Source organism: Lycium barbarum, chromosome 6 (assembly GCF_019175385.1).
Source record: "Lycium barbarum isolate Lr01 chromosome 6, ASM1917538v2, whole genome shotgun sequence".
Taxonomy (NCBI): Eukaryota; Viridiplantae; Streptophyta; class Magnoliopsida; order Solanales; family Solanaceae; genus Lycium; species Lycium barbarum.
In genome coordinates this window covers 128,948,125-128,964,348 of record NC_083342.1, presented here as the reverse complement: position 1 = coordinate 128,964,348, position 16,224 = coordinate 128,948,125, and the positions used below count along the sequence as shown (strand labels likewise).

The 16,224-nt window shown below is 37.1% G+C and overlaps 2 protein-coding genes across 8 annotated transcripts; both read left to right on the top strand.

Annotated features, from left to right (window-relative positions):
- The first annotated feature begins 611 nt into the window (after positions 1-611).
- Positions 612-6,446, top strand: LOC132598861 (large ribosomal subunit protein bL19cz-like). Of its 5 annotated transcripts, XR_009566704.1 has the most exons (9): positions 612-766; positions 1,300-1,440; positions 3,165-3,199; positions 3,742-3,978; positions 4,126-4,212; positions 4,505-4,638; positions 5,043-5,135; positions 5,872-5,990; positions 6,081-6,446. XR_009566704.1 is itself a non-coding variant. In XM_060311989.1 (8 exons), exons 2-7 carry the CDS (start codon positions 1,326-1,328, stop codon positions 5,975-5,977), a joined length of 714 nt encoding a protein of 237 aa, XP_060167972.1. In that variant the 5' UTR covers positions 613-766; positions 1,300-1,325; the 3' UTR covers positions 5,978-5,990; positions 6,081-6,446. The 5 variants fall into 5 exon arrangements, 4 of the variants coding, with proteins under 4 accessions (XP_060167972.1, XP_060167974.1, XP_060167973.1 ...); XM_060311989.1 differs by lacking the exon at positions 5,043-5,135 and having other exon boundaries at positions 613-766; XM_060311991.1 differs by lacking the exon at positions 5,043-5,135 and having other exon boundaries at positions 619-766; positions 1,303-1,440.
- Positions 6,447-8,018: 1,572 nt separating this feature from the next.
- On the top strand, positions 8,019-14,412 carry LOC132598859 (uncharacterized). Of its 3 annotated transcripts, XM_060311988.1 has the most exons (11): positions 8,029-9,455; positions 9,938-10,044; positions 10,417-10,568; positions 11,867-11,957; positions 12,157-12,237; positions 12,765-12,828; positions 13,028-13,104; positions 13,198-13,376; positions 13,457-13,538; positions 14,125-14,215; positions 14,291-14,412. In XM_060311988.1, exons 1-6 carry the CDS (start codon positions 8,789-8,791, stop codon positions 12,786-12,788), a joined length of 1,122 nt encoding a protein of 373 aa, XP_060167971.1. In that variant the 5' UTR covers positions 8,029-8,788; the 3' UTR covers positions 12,789-12,828; positions 13,028-13,104; positions 13,198-13,376; positions 13,457-13,538; positions 14,125-14,215; positions 14,291-14,412. The 3 variants fall into 3 exon arrangements, with proteins under 3 accessions (XP_060167969.1, XP_060167970.1, XP_060167971.1); XM_060311987.1 differs by lacking the exon at positions 12,765-12,828 and having other exon boundaries at positions 8,023-9,455; XM_060311986.1 differs by lacking the exons at positions 12,765-12,828; positions 13,028-13,104; positions 13,198-13,376; ... (1 more) ...; positions 14,125-14,215; positions 14,291-14,412 and having other exon boundaries at positions 8,019-9,455; positions 12,157-12,756.
- Positions 14,413-16,224: the final 1,812 nt, after the last annotated feature.

The following is a 16,224-nucleotide window of genomic DNA, read 5'->3' as shown; positions in this document are numbered from 1 at the left end:
AATTTAAATGGAGGGCAAATGTGTTATGTTTTATGAGGGGGAAATCTAAACCAATCCACGAAGGATAGGGGCATGTTTGGGACTACGAAAGTTAAAATAAGCGCAACTTTGCTCTATTTGGGTATTTTTGGCCCTTTATCCTTTTAAAAAAAAATTCAGAGAAAAGTTTTTAATTTATTTTTTAAGAAAATATTATTTATGTTAAACCCCAAATGCTACTTGCTTCTAAACCCACCCACACACAGTTTCACTTTCATCTTTCGCCGTTGGCCGCCGTCAATCACAGGCGATTATATTAACGACGTCATTTCCGAAACTTCTAGGCGGACCCACATGGTGTCAAGTGGGTTCGTTGAAAAATAATACTGTATATACATATATATTTTTAAAATAGATACAGGTATATATTAAATTTGACTCCACTTAATTAGAAAGCAACACTCAGCCCAGTGGGGAAGTGGGTTCATTTTTTGTCAAATGATCCGAGTTCGAAACCAGCCTACAACAATTGACTATCCTCTTTTCTTTAAAACATATCTAAACACGTCACTTCAAAATATTTAACACTTAGGAAAGTTTTGGGGGCAAACTAGAGGTTTTTTTTTTTTTTTTTTAAATAATAATAATAGAACTTAAAATAAAAAAGGATCCCATGTCCCAATAGAGTGAAATAATCCCCAATTCCCGTTTCCAAGATTCGAAACACAACCTTGTTCCATAAATCTTCCGGATTGCTGAAATTTCACCCACTCCGTTATCCATCAAGGTTTGCTCAATATCTTGTGGAGTTAATTTCCTTGTGTCATGAAATATTAGAGCAAGCAACCACCTTTTTTTCTAGTAAAGGATATCTTTTGTCTCTTTCCCTGTATGTTGGCTTTTGGTTTTGTTCTCTTGTTTTTCTGGTTACTCCTAATTTTAACTTCTTGTAATGGGATTTACGTCTTTTTAAGTTGTACCTTTCACTGCTCATTTTCTCAATAATATGAATTAAATTGCTACTTTCTAAAGAAAATGTTTACATTGGTACTTTCTAAAGAAAATGTTTACTTCTTTTGTAGTACATGTGAGAGAAATTATTTATAAGATCTAAATATGGTTGAACTTTGAACATGTCAAAAAATAGATTGCTTGACTAATTGAGAAATTTGGGACTCAGTAAGTAGTGTCGCTTATCGGAGACTGAAACCCCGTTACATTATGCCTAGTGTTGCTTTTACGGTGAGTTACTATCGTGGACATTAATTTTTTTTTTTTGAACCCCCTTGCACGAAATCCTGGGTCCGCCGCTGCTTCTAGAAGCTTCTAGGTTTTTCCAGAAAGAAATGTGGAGAAGAGTACCTTCGCAGCTTCGAGCCCTAACTCCAAAATGCAATGTTTCATCGGAGATTTCTCGTCCTTGTGTTGCTCTGTATTTGCGGAATTTCAGCTCTCAATTTGGTACGCTACTATTACTGTTCATGTATTTCGAGTAACTTTTACCTCATTATATTCATCCAAATTTCAGTTTAAAACTCAACTAATATGTGTGTGTGTGTGTATTAGAGATATAAGATCTGGATTATCTCTGAACGATTAAATATATACATATATGTGTGTGTGTGTGTGGACACATTTTAGCTCTGAATTTGGTACGTTTGTATTATTCACTCCTGTCTCCTACTATTTACCTCGCTGTTATTGGCTTGAACTATAGAGTTGAACGATTAATATATACGTGTGTGTGTGTGTGTGATTCATTAGAAACATGCCTTGAACTATGGAGTTGAACGATTAATATATGTATATGTATATAGTGCCGGGAACGAGGATTTTTAATAAGGATATTCAAAATATAAAAAGGTAAATGGACGAAGAAGCCAAGGGATTCAACATATAGTATATAAATAAAAGTGTAATTTTTTGACGCCCTAGCTCCGCCTATATGTGTGTGTGTGTGTCTATCTTCGACATTTTAGCTCTGAATTTGTATTATTAAACATCTCGCTCCTACTATTTACCTCGGTGTCATTGGCTTGAACTATAGTGTTGAACGATTAATATATACACGTGTGTGTGTGTGGGGGGGGGGGGGGGGGGGGTCTGTGTTTGATTCATTAGAATCACCATTAGAAATCTAATAGTTATAGTACTTTTTTATTTTTGCATTTTTATACGCGTTCGCCTCAATAAGCCGTAAAACCCTAGGCATTTTCTACTTGAGGTTGATGCATATAATTAAAGGAGATGAAATATTTATCTAGTTAACTTAACTACATAATAGACGAATGAAAACACGCACAAAAGTTTTTCCAAATTTTGAACCGAAAGTGTCTAATTGAAAACTTTATTAGGAGTTGAGGTGTTCAATTGAAACAGGGCTTAGTTCAAACGTCTAAGTGGAATATTCTGGCTGTCTAAGAGGCTGGCTATGTATTAAGCCAATGAATTCATTTTGATTATTTTATTTTAGATGTGTGGAGACATAAGATCTGGATTGTGTCTGATATCCTTTTTGTTTTGTGATGTTGTATGTATTATTGGTGTGGAGACATTTTAGCTTAGAATTTGGTACGCTAGTATTATTCACATCTTTCTCGTACTATTTACCTCACTGTCATTGGCTTGAAAAATAGAGTTGAACGATTAATATATACATATAGAAATGCCTATGCTTTATCCTTCTGAAGGTGGGAAAAAAGATAAAAACTAAATAAACGGATTATTCATCCAAATTTCAGTTTGAAACTCATATAATATGTGTATATTGGAGACATAAGATCTGTATTATCTCTGATTTTCTGTCATGATGTTGTATGTATTTACTGTCATTAGCTTGAACTATAGAGTTGAACGAGTAATATATGTATATGCATATAGTGGAGGAGCCAGGATCCAAAATATAAAAAAGTAAACAGACGAAGAAGCCAAGGGATTCAACATATGGCATATATACTTAAAAAATAATTTTGACCTTATATATATGCTGTGTAAGTTTTCGACGCCCTAGCTCCGCCCATTTATGTGTGTGTGTGTACGTGTGTCTGTGTTTTTGTGTGCACCTGTGTGGAGACATAAGATCTGGATTGTGTCTGATTTCCTTTTTCTTTTGTGAAATTGTATGTATTTATTGTATATTGAATGGTAATGAGTTGAAAATCTTTCATTTGAATTTTGTAAATCAGGAAATGCTTCTACGAAGAAGGAAGTTGAGCTTGGAGTAAGTTCTCATCACTCTTATCTCCTTAATATTTTATATATTGACTGTTAGATTATACTGAACAATGTGTTGGTCTTATGGTGTGTGTTGTCGAAGAAAATCCTGAATGATGTTTGCTTGTTACTTGTATTTGATTGTCAATGTTGAATGAGCGACTTACAATATCAGAGTTTGTTGGAACTTCTTTAGTCTGTTAATTACATAGGATTGAGTTTGTTAGAAGTTGAATATGATTTATATTAGTATGGTTCTAGGCTCCATAAGCACACGTGCTTGAATATCTGTATGTTCTTGATGGAGCGATTTAAAGCTGACTATGTGTTATGTTATAATGGCATGAATATGTTGTGGCTAATGGAATATGGATCTGCATGCCCTTTGCAGTGTCAAATAATTTGAATGAAACATTACATTTTATGCCGTTAAGGTGGTTCCACTCCACGGAATACGTTAATCAATAGTGTTCTAGCATTAAATTAAATTAGTATTGTTTTCTTCTGAAGTTCTCATGCTTGATTTATTGTATCCGGAACTTCTTTCAGAACTTGTTCGAGACCAGATTGAACGTGTCTGTTAACAGACATGCTTCACTGACATCGCCTTACAAGGTTTATGGATCATGTTTATCGCAAGATACTACCATGGTCCCAAGTTTCCCTAGAAGGTTCATTACGACAGGTGCTATTTCCCAAGTTTCTGAAGATGCTTCTGCTTCTTCTTTGACAACTCCACGTATCAAATTTAAGAGACTTGATAAAACAGCAGCACATATAATGCAGGTATACAATATAGGAGCTTTTTGCCAAATATAGCTTCCGTCATTCTCTGATGGTTTATGTTGTTAGCCTTTTTCCCTTTTTAAAAATTTTAAGAGACTAATTATGTCATCAATGTCTAATGGAAGTCCTATTTCTATTGTGATGTAGATTCTTGATAAGGAAGCTGTTCAAGAAGTAAGGGCGCAGAGCGAGATTCCTGATATAAAGCCTGGTTATATTATCCAGCTCAAAGTGGTATAGAAGCTTCTGTTAAAATGATCATGTCTCATTTTTCGATTCCTATTTAACAAGCATTGACCAGATGGTGTTGTTTTGGTTGTGGAATTTATGTTTGGTGCACATATGATGTATAGTATGGTTGGACTCATCTTTACCAAAAAAAAAAAAAGTATGGTTGGACTCATTTGGTAGAAATAAATTCCTGCATATATCTTTCATGTATGCTTGCCCATCTTTAAAAGAAAGTATAATGAAAAAGAAAAGGAAATTGTTGTTTTACTGGTATATGTTGATGGTTATATTGCAGGAAGTGCCGGAGAACAAGAGACGTGTTTCAACTGTCAAAGGCATAGTGATAGCAAGGCGCAACGCGGGTTTAAATACTACATTCAGATTAAGAAGACTTGTGGCTGGAGTTGGGGTTGAAAACCTATTTCATCTGTAAGTCATCACTGGCTGGTTTGTGTGTTTGTTACATTCTTAATTGAATGCGGCTTGCACTTGCTAGATTTAGGTTATGTTGCTATTTCCTTATGTTATTGCACTGTTCAGCAAATTTAAGTCAACCTGATTGAAATCATTATGATAAGAGCTGTTGTGGTAGAAAAAGTCACAAGATTGATGCTTGCCAATAATGATTGGAACTGGCATGATATTGTGGAATGATCCTCAGCTGATAATATAAGTAACATTTATTTTGCACATCTCAATACAAAGGACATTTACTTCGCACATTTTCCTTTCCGTTATCTCTGTTACGGTAACTAGAGGGTGGGGAGTGCTAATAACCTGACCATTTTCACCCAGAGAGATAGTTGAATCTGGAGATTTCTTTTGATTTTCAGGGAGATGGTGAAAGCTAAGAGGAAAGACACTTTCGGTGGGGTGTTTTAGCATTTGGTAATTGAGGTGCCAAAAACACTCTCTAGGAAAAGCAGGTCAATTTTCACCCGGAAGTAGTTAAATCTGGATATTTCATTTGGTTTGTAGTGAGAAGGTAACACTCAAGAGGAAAGAAGGTTTTGAGGCGGGATGTTTAAAATTTGATAATTTAGGGGCCTAAGAACATTTTCTAGGAAAACAGCAATGTTGCTTTCGGTTATATCACAAGTATTAAGTTCATAACCACCTTAAAAAGATGTGGATACTATAAGCCTATAAGGTGATCAGAACTAGTATGGCCTTTGCCAGAATGTTAGCATGCAAGGAGTGTTGTTTCCTATTCTTACTTGACTCCCTACGTGTATATCAATATCTCGTCGACTATTTTTGTTTTATCCAATTTGTGTCTGTCAAAGGGGAGGGACCTTAACTCTTCTGCTTCAGGAAAATGCTTGTACTGGTGACATCCCCTTTCTTGAGTGCGCATTTTTCTATTCATTGAACTCATAATGCATTTCTTATTCTCTTTTTATTTAGAAAGGCATTGTTTAACTTGTACAATTTATATATCAGCTTAATGTAACTTTTCCTTATCAAAAAAAAAAATAATTTGCACAATTTAAATCTAAAATTGTTTAGCTATGTATAATTCACGTACTGACACTGGATTCCTGTAAATACGTGGGTGTCAAGCATGGTTGTAATTGGCGATTGAGGCACTGCATAATCTGTTTATAGAGCTTTCACGAGATTGGATGACTCCTAATGTTTAAGTGATTTGATAATCTGCAGGTACTCTCCCAATCTGAAGGAGATAAAGGTGCTGGACAAGAAAAAAGTGAGGAGGGCCAAGCTATACTATCTCAGGGATAAAATGAATGCCCTCAAAAAACACTAAGCTGGTGTGGAAGGTACATAGAAATACGTGCTTTATCTTATTGCCTAAAGAGATTCTGTCAAATTCTTATGCTGTGCCTAAGAAAATGCTGTTCATCAATCAGGGTTGAGCATATCATCTCAAAGTCGTTTCGCCAATGTAAAAGATTGCAGCAGAAAACAATCTGTGTTTCAACTTCCAATTCTGGGTCACAGGCTTTGCTATCTATGTTGATCAACATGTAACTTTTACTTTGTCGCAAGGGATCTTGCCATAGAATGAGCATTTCTCTTTATTAGTTTCTACAATGCTCATAAACTGGGAGTGCTTTTGAAAAAGATGTGTTGACCGCATCAGAACTTCATCACAAGCAATATCAATTTTTTTTTTCCAACTTTTCGCAATTTCTGATAAGCTGTACACTTCTGTGTATCTGTGACCTATCCGAAGATATTCAAATAAAGCATATTTCTTTGCTGCTTAGCACAAAGTGAAGTATGAGTACTCTTTATTTGCTGGTTGAGTAATTTGGTGAGTTATGATTCAACAGACTTGTAAATTTTGTAATTGTATTTGGACAAAAAGAACGGAGACTTTTCCAGTGTTGGCGAAGGCTCCTTAAAACTCAGAAAATCTTAGAGAGGTTGCTTCGTCTCGTTTTAAGTTGCCCTTCTAGTGCTTTATCTTTTCGGAAGTTTGTAACGGATAGCTTTTGAGATGATTGTATGTTGTCAGATGTTTCTACCTATATCATGATGTTTTTTGTCTTTCCTCCTTGCTGTAGTTACCTTAATATCTTATGATGAGTGCATTTATTGTGTGGTTTCTGTGTATGTAATGCTATGTTCGTGCTCTTTTTGACACATCCATTTTTTTGTGTGGGCGACTTGTACCTTGGGCTTCCACACATTCGTTGTTAAAAGGCATTTCTGGATTGTTTTAAGTCGCAGCAAGTGGCTGCTTGCGAAGATGGGCTTTCCCGACAAGTTTAATACCAGTAACTTTATTAGCATCTTTTGCCGATATCCTGATCTTCTATTTTGACAGTGAAGACCATATACACATATCTAGATATCTTTTTTTTTTTTTTTTTTTAAGAATACATATATCTAGATATGTTGCTCCTTTAATAGCTAACAAGAGGAGATTGTTAGATAATTCAATTACAATAGCACGATACACTGATGACAATCCTTCGTATATGCTAATGAAGGTGGTGGTTGCTCGACAAGCATGAGCTTTGCAGACACTTTGTAGCCATGAAGCCTGTCCTTAATCTTTGGCTAGATCATTGTGAATTTTTAGCTGTAGTTAAGGAGAGCTGGGATGCTGATTTAATTGGTTTGTCACGTTGTTTGACTTCCACCTGAACGTAGTTATGATTTTGACTCATGATTGAGTTGAGCCTTTATCATTAAAAAAATTCTAGGGTCTTTATGGAAGTTTCAACATGAAAACAAGAATATATATGATTTCAACACCCCCCCCCCCCCCGCCCCGCCCCGCTCCGCGCCGTTTTAATAGAAAATCTAACCTGTGATACTTTTTGGGAGTTGATGAAGGCTTTGTTGACCTCCTTAATTTGAATAGGGTAATCTTATGCAAGTTTTTGCCTATGTCTTGCATTACAAAATATGTTACCAACAATAATGAGAATGTCTCAATTCCAGTTTCGAGCTATAGCAGGAGAAGTGAAAAACAGTTGGATTAATGTTCAGATGTGTGTCTTTTTTCTCTGAATGCGATGTACATGCTGCTCACTCCGTTTCATTTATATGGTAGATGATGAAAATTGCTAGGTCATGTTGTGCAAGTTTTGTTTGTTTTGGGATCCAAGAATTGCAAGACACTTCTACAATATTTTGTCTTATTTGAATGCTAGTGGATCTGCAAAGGGATACTTCCAAACTGCAACAAACGACTATATTCCCGGACGCTCATATTTCCCTGTTTGAGATTCAAAAACATATCGGCTCGAGCCCGTCGAATCTCCGGTGGTAAATAATGTCGCAGAAATGCTTCAGTGAACTCTTGCCAAACCGGGGGTAGTGCATTTGCTCCCCTTGAAGATATCCAATTATTATACCACTGGACCGCTACATCCCGCAACCTGTATGAAGCCAACTCTACTGACTCTGTATCCGAAGCATGTATTATCCTCAGTGTCCTCAACATCTCATCTATGAAACTTTGCGGGTCTTCCTCTAGTTTCGATCCATAAAACTCCGGAGGTTTCAGGATGATAAAATCACGGGATTGCAGTTTGGTTTGAACTAAACGGATGGTCTATTGGCTCTGCATTTGGCTCTATTTCTAAGGTTGTTTTGTGCCAGAGCATATTGATATGTATTGGATTATAACTGAGTTTGGTTAACTTGTTTTCTGTTAACATTGATTCACGAGTTTCTGCATAATGACGGAAATCCTAGATTGGAACTTCTTATGCAGATTTTACTTCTTGTTGAGATACAATACAATGTCTTTCCACATTCCATTCCTTTTTGAACTATATATTCTCCACTTGAATTGGGAATGCACAGATACCTTACTCTTCTTATCCAGTGTTCTTAGATTGCCGAATTTGTTTCAATTCCCAAGATTTGTGGCATTATAGAGCTGGGGACTTGTGTTAGTTTTGGGATGTCCCATTTTCTGGTTGGATAAACATTTGGTAATTTTTTTGTTTTTGCCTTTTCCCTTCAGATTGGAAATGGGCAGAGTTACTCTTCGCAACTTGATTTTTAAGTTTGTTTGAATTTTTTTTCTAACTAGTTAATACTGTCTCTTGTGCTAGAATTTCACAGTTGTCCAGTCTCTTTTGATGGTTTTAAAATGGTAGCTTATGATTGTTTACCATTTTCCTTTCCTTCAGGTTTGGGGTTTGTTACTTACATTCAACGTTGTTATAATCCGTTATTTGAGGGTATTCCTAGAAGTACTTGTAGAGCGGATGTTATAGATTTGTATAAAAAATATAGATTTTATTTGCGCCATGTATTTAATTCTTTAAATTGTAATGTTTCTCTTACCGCTGATTTGGGTCTTAGTCTTAACAAGTTAGATTTTTTTGCTATTACATGTCATTGGGTTGATGACAACTGGGTTATGCAAAAAAGAATTATAGCTTTTTTATATGATGAAGGAAAAGGTCGTCATGATGGAAAATATTTAGCGGATTCAATGTCTACTATTATGAGATTTTTTAACATTTATAGAAAAACACTTTGTATTGCTTTAGATAATGCTTCTAATAATACAAAGGCGATTGGTCTTTTAAAAAAAGAACTAAACCCTCCGCTAAGAAATATTTTTCATGTAAGATGTAGTTGTCACATTTTAAACTTAATTGTTAAAGATGGTCTTATGCGTTTTGACGATTCTATTCAAAAAGTTAGAGACGCGGTTGCGTTTCTTTTTTGTAATGCTAATAGGGGAAGAATTAGAGATTTTAAGAATGCTTGTGTGGAAAATGCTTTCAAAAATTTCCGACCTGGCCCAGGTATTATTACTTTTTCTGTCTGTACAATAATTTTTTCGTTTATATCATGATTAATGACCTTGAAGGCAAACTCTGTCAAAAAATTTATTTCCAAGTTTAAGGTTGAACCATACTTCACTGTGATACCAATTGGCCTGGGTAAGCGAATCACTCTATGTTTCCAGAATGACGTTAGACGTACATGACATTTAAAAAATCCTTAGATGTTTTATAAGATAATTTATCCCTGCATGTGAATGCTGCCAGAGATAACAATGCAAGTGCCCTAGCAATATAGACATAAGTAATGTCTTTACTAAGCGAGATTTGTGAGAAGAAAAATAACATTCACAATTTGTATGACTAAATTGCACTTTGTTGGATATGTTCGTTGTGTTTTACTTGATGAAAGCCAGATTCTAAAGCAGAATAGACATTACTTTTGCTGTTTTGCGTTTAACCTGATATATGTGGAAACTGAAGCTTGTTTTCTTCATGAATAGGGAGAATCACTTCATATTTTCCAGCTGGAGGTCCATTTACGCGTATGGATAGCCACGTTTATCCTGACTATGTCGTTCCATCTAGCTACGATTCCCTGCTAGGAAAGGTGGTTTCTCTTTACTTGTCCCATCTTCCATTGACATAGTTTCCTTCTATTAACACATCTTCTTGTTCCCAATAAAAAAATAATTTTAAAAACTGTTGCAGCTCGCACTCCAGATTTTCTGTAGAAGTATCTGTGATCACAGGGAGTACTGATGAGGACTTGATTTGGCTGACAAAGTTTAGAGAGATGAGAGTTTCTTTCTATAAGTAGCCGCTTACTTTATGTGGATCTTTAAAAAATACTGGATATTCAGAAAAAGGAAAAAAACTGTACACGATACTTGTACATACCCATATTCGAACATACTGGTATACTAGTCTATGCAACATAGTCCTATTGTTACCAACTCACTGTTTTAACTTTTCTCCTCAGGCCAATATGGGAGCCAAGAATTATGCAGTTGTCATGCCTGATGCAAATGTTGAAGCTACTTTGAATGCTCTGGTCGCTGCTGGTTTTGGTGCAGCAGGGCAAAGGTGCACAACAATTAACACTGTGGTCTTTGTTGGAGGCTCAAATTCATGGTACGCATCTTAATTCTCCAGTTTTTCATCTGATCAACTATCTTTTCAGCTTCTTTTTTTAAATTCCAATTTGTCTGTTGTTTGTTGCTGAGGCAAGAACTTTACTGTTTATTTGAAGGTGATTGTATGCTTATTATATTCTTCGCTGATAATTCTTGATGTCAAAAAGATTGTCACTTAATAAAAGTTCATTCTTCTGGTATGTATGCATGACTACCATTAGTCTCTTTGTGTAAAGAAAACTCCACCCCGCCCTTCTAAATAGTCCAAGAAATCAAATTCTATTCACCGGAAGGATAAAAAGCATCCAAAATTGCTTAAGTTAAACATGCTTGTAAATGTTTTAGGTGAATAAACTCAAAATTAAGGTCTGTCTTTAACACTTCAATTTAAAGAACTTTTTCCATAGTAGACAAATTTACATGCTAACTTAACTTCAGACAAGTGGATGATCACAGTTAGAGGAGTAACAAATTTTGAATTTTAAGACTTACGATAGCTTGATGGGAGTTCTTTTGACATATTAAAGTGAAAGATTTAGCAGTCCATTCATTGCTTTTAAGCAACCGATTGCGAGTTTTTGTAAATTCAAAAGTTCTTCGATAGAGTTGAGTCAAATTTCATTAGCAAATACTCCGTCTGTTCCAGTTTATCTGCCACACTGTCCTTATTAGTCTGTTCCAAGAATGACACCTTTCTATCATATATGGAGAGGAAGGTCATTGCTAGCACCGAAGGGTGTTGCCTAAGTGAACGAAGTAGAGGCAAACCTTGGAGACTATGGTTCAAATCCCAACATAGACAATAAAACACTTGGTGATTTCTTCCCATCTGCCTAAGCCTTGGTGGACAAAGTTATTGCGTACGTGTGCTAGTGGAAGCTACCAGGTACGCGGTGGAATAGTTGAGTAGGCGCGGACGCCACCGTTATCAAAGGAAAAAAAGGAAGGTTATTGCTTAGAGTTTGAGGAGTTGGATTATAGGGTGTTCCACTCTTATTTTTCTGATGTTAAATGCAAATAACCAATAGATGAGTTTAAGTTAAGTAATTTATTCTTTTTTAGTTTAGTAAGGTTTCAAGACAAGGTAGTGGATTGTACATTTTTTCACATTTTAGTGGTGGACTTGTATATTCTTTTCCAAGTTCAAGTTGATCTTATACTTTTAACTGCTCCAATCTTTACCTCAGAGGCTCATGCGGTGCAAGATTGCGTTTCATTTTGCTGTTGCTTGTCAGTTATTTGATCAGTGCATGTTAGCTGTATTTATATGCCGAGTGTCTTAATTATTCCTGACAGGGAAGATAAACTAGCAGAACGTGCAAAGGTACTCAAAGTAAATGCTGGAACTGAACCAGGTGCAGACCTCGGACCAGTAATCAGCAAACAGGTGCATACGTTGACCCTAGTTTCTACTTCGATAGGAAATTTGCAGTTGGTTTACGGGAATATCTCGAGTTTGTACTGCAAAATTACCATGCAGTTATTGCTTTTTGTAGATTAACTTCAGTACTTTGATGAATTCTGGTGCTACTTTTAGTTCTCCTTCTTGGATTCATTTATCTGATTATTTGGTGTCCCATCAATAGGCCAGGGAACGGATATCCAAGCTAAGCCACGCAATTGTTGATAGTGGAGCAATACTAGTTCTTGATGGGAGACAGATTGCGGTAATTTCACTTCTTTGCGTTTCGTGTTTTTCAATTTTTATGCTTCAGGCCTTGTTTGATGGAGATAACCTCCCTCCCTCCCATAAAAAGGGGACCCTGGGTGAAAAGAGAACCGAGCTGATTGAAAAATATTGAACTCCATAGACTTGCTGAAAGAAACTTTTGAACTTGATGAATGTGACAGTTGGTATTGTAATAGATTCATAGCATACTGGATTATCCTGATAGTGCTACTTCGTACTTGAACCTATCAAAAGAAAAAAGATAATGCTACTTCGCGAGATATACTTGCATATACTCTAGGTTGCAATAGTTCTTCTGAATACATAACAAATAAAACCAATTGCAATAGGAAGTCAAACAGTCATCTTTCTTGTCTCCACTTGTCAGAGGCCTGAAGAACAGAAGGTATCAATTTCTCATAATTTTCTTTCTCTAATTGAGGTCATGTTTCATGTCTCCAAATTAACAACTTCCTTAAATGGCTAAATCTAAAAGATTCTTGTTTGCGTTTTTTTTCTTTTCAGATTGACCAAGACCTATTAGTTTGATTCCTTGGTCTGCCTCTTTCTGCATGAAAAGATAAAATAGGTAGTGTTGCAGACCTTCCACCATTAGATTATTCTTTTGGATGTCAGTCTCCCTGCCAATGATTGCATTTTCTTTGAGAAACTCCTAGACATAGGAGAAGGAATGTGGTATAATATGGAGTTCATTTTTGCAACTTAAAGGTACCAAAGCTGCTTTCCTCTCTCTCTCTCTCTCTTAAACATTTGTTGATGACAAATAGGTTCCCAAATACGAGTTGGGCAACTTCATTGGCCCACGATATTATCTGATATCAAGGAAGACATTGAATTTTCCAAGGTAGTATCTAGTTTTTTATCTAATTCCTGGAGAATTTTCATGCATGCATGGAAAAACTTTATTCTTGAGTGCTATTGTTCCTTTTGTGTGCAGGAGGAAATACTAGGTCCTGCTCTTCTTTGTATGCGGGCTTGTCCTATGTTTCTAAGGTTCTGGACCCCTGTTCTTTTGGTGCATTTCTTGTGAAACATCACTGGAACTCTCTCCTCTTTGTCGTTTTGAGTGCAGGCTAATAGCATAGACGAGGCCATTACCTTTGTGAACCAAAATAAGTATTTCTCCATTACTTATAAAATATGTGTGAAGTTTTTTGTTTTATCTCGATCTTATCTTTTACACTGCTTTTATGAAGAAAATATTGCTATGGAACATCTATCTTCACGGGCTCCGGGGCACTTGCGAGGAAATTCCAGATTGAGATTGAAACAAGGCAGGTAGGACATCCATTTTATACTTAATCTTGTAATTTCACACTTCCTGGTTAATCAAAAAAGATACTAAAGAACTCTTCCCAGGAGGTGAGATACGGCAATAGCAGCACAACTAGATGGGATAATTTGATGGATCTTAGTGATTTTTTGCATCTTTATGAAAAAAATGGAAAAGGCAGGATTATGAAAAAACTAATGGCTTGATTGTTTATCTTTTCTTCGGATTTAATACAAATGAGAAAGATGGATGAATCTTTCTGCCCCATGGTAGAGGATCTATTTCTATAACTTTCTGTTTACTGCCAGTATACCGGATCTTTCAGTTATATTAATAAAATTATTACTGTATAAATAAAGGTGTCGCAATCTAATTAAGGCTTTCAATTCAGAACTGATTAAAAATACAGTAAAAGTTTAAAAGGTGAAATAATACAAAAACTATATTTTTGTACAAAACCAATACTTTGCTTTATTTTAAATAGCAAAGGTGGTTTTAAGTAGTACCTTTATAAAAAACCATAATAATAAATGGAGAAACTGAGAAACTTGTTGAAAAATCTAACAATTTTGTGCATATTGATGGACTCAGGTTTGCATAAATACTGTTGTTCCTGCTCCTTTGCCCCTCTTCTCTCTCGCAAGCTCAGAATTGTCTTTCGTTGGGGATCTCAATGCCAATGGTAAACATACTCGGAACATATGCCTTTGTCCTACTAATTTGTCCTGTATCTAAATTGGAGCTGTGAGCTACGCAGGCAAAGCTGGTGTACACTTTTACACCCAAGTAAACACAGTGACTCGGCAGTGGAGGGAATTCTCCAGTAGTGGAGGAGGAACACCAACAGTATCATCGAACTATCTGCAAAGTAATGATGGAGTCAGAAGCCATTAGCCATTATCTAATTGGACTCTCTCCTCTCTCTAACTTTCTCTCTCCTCTCTCTCCTCTTCCCTTCACCATTCAGATCTGAGATTTAGATCAGATTAGATCTGATATTTGATATTTCAGATCCTTTTCCGGCCACTATCACATTCAGGTAATACCGGCGACCAGGTAACGCCGGCGACTTTTCCGGCTACATTTACTTTGCTTTAGCTTTTTCCTTTTTCTTCTCTTCTTCTCTTCTACTTTTTTCCCTTTTTATCTGCCGGATAGCCGCTGCTCAGTCGCCGGCGAATTTTTCCGGAAGCTTTTCCGGTTTTTTCGCTGTGAACAGTACCCCGACGTGAACAGTATTTTCCGGCGGCGATCAGGTTCATTTCGACTGGAGTTGGTACCTCCGGTTCTCATATATATGCTTTGTTCATACATTTGTAGCTACATTTGCTGACTTTAGACCTTTGACTAATTTATTAGTTCAAACGCGTTTTCGTGGCTTTGGATATTGATGGTAGACTAGGGTCATGTTCTCGTTCAGGGACGGGGACGGGGACGAGGGTTAGGAGAAGTAAGTGGGTTAAAGGAGCATCTAGACTGAGAGTAAGTTCTTGGAACATTGGGACGTTAACGGGAAAGTCCATAGAGCTAGTTAAGACCCTTAAGAGGAGGAAGATTAATATAGCTTGTGTCCAAGAGACCAAATGGGTAGGACCTAAAGCTAAGGAGGTAGACGGGTATAAGCTTTGGTTCTCTGGTAGATCGAAGTATAAGAATGGGGTAGGCATTTTAGTAGATAGTGATTTAAGGGATCAGGTGGTGGAGGTTAGGAGAGTCAACGATAGGATGATGTCGATTAAGGTGATCGTTGAAGGGACCACTTTGAACATTATTAGTGCTTATGCGCCGCAAGCGGGCTTACGCGAGGAGGAGAAGAGGCGCTTTTGGGAGGATTTGGACGAGTTAGTGGGAGGCATACCGCCTACTGAGAAACTTTTCGTGAGAGGGGATTTCAATGGGCACATCGGGTCTATTTCGGGAGGTTATGATGATGTGCATGGAGGCTTTGGCTTCGGGGACAGAAATGGAGGAGGAGTTTCACTTTTGGATTTCGCAAGAGCTTTTGGGTTGGTGATAGCCAATTCGAGTTTTCCAAAGAAGGAAGAGCACTTGGTAACCTTCCGTAGTTCGGCGGCTAAGACTCAGATAGATTTTTTACTTCTTAGGAAAGATGATAAAGGTTTGTGCAAAGATTGTAAGGTCATTCCGAGGGACAACCTTACAACCCGACATAAGCTCTTGGTGATGGATTTAGGGATCAAGATGACGAGGAAGAAGAGGGTCGGGGATGATCGACCTAGGATCAGATGAGGGAGTTTGACCACGGCTAGTGCCCTGGAGATGGAAGAGAAATTGAAGGATATGGGGGCCTGGGATAGTAGTGGGGATGCGACCAGTATGTGGGATAGGACGGCTAGTTGTATTAGGGTTGTAGCAAGGGAAGTGTTGGGAGTCTCGACAGGTAGTCGTGGTCGGCATCGAGGGAACTGGTGGTGGAATGGAGAAGTGCAAGAGAAGGTGGAAGCAAAGAAGATGGCGTATGCGAAGCTGATAGAAAGCAAGGATGAGGTGGAGATGTGGACGAATAGGGAACTTTATAAGATAGCGAGGAAGGAGGCGAAGTCGGCGGTTTCGACGACAAAAACGGCAGCTTTTGAATGCCTCTATGCTGAACTAGAAGAGAAAGGTGGGGATAGGAAATTGTTCAGGCTAGCCAGGGTGCGGGAGAGAAGGGCGCGCGATGTGGATCAA

Coding starts and splice junctions, on each gene's coding strand:
- LOC132598861 (XM_060311989.1), top strand. CDS start 1,326: ATGTGGAGAAGAGTACCTTCGCAGCTTCGAGCCCTAACTCCAAAATGC. Junction 3,979..4,125: donor CAGCAGCACATATAATGCAG/GTATACAATATA, acceptor ATTGTGATGTAG/ATTCTTGATAAGGAAGCTGT. Junction 4,213..4,504: donor ATATTATCCAGCTCAAAGTG/GTATAGAAGCTT, acceptor GTTATATTGCAG/GAAGTGCCGGAGAACAAGAG.
- LOC132598859 (XM_060311986.1), top strand. CDS start 8,789: ATGGTAGCTTATGATTGTTTACCATTTTCCTTTCCTTCAGGTTTGGGG. Junction 9,456..9,937: donor AAATTTCCGACCTGGCCCAG/GTATTATTACTT, acceptor CTTCATGAATAG/GGAGAATCACTTCATATTTT. Junction 11,958..12,156: donor GACCAGTAATCAGCAAACAG/GTGCATACGTTG, acceptor TCCCATCAATAG/GCCAGGGAACGGATATCCAA.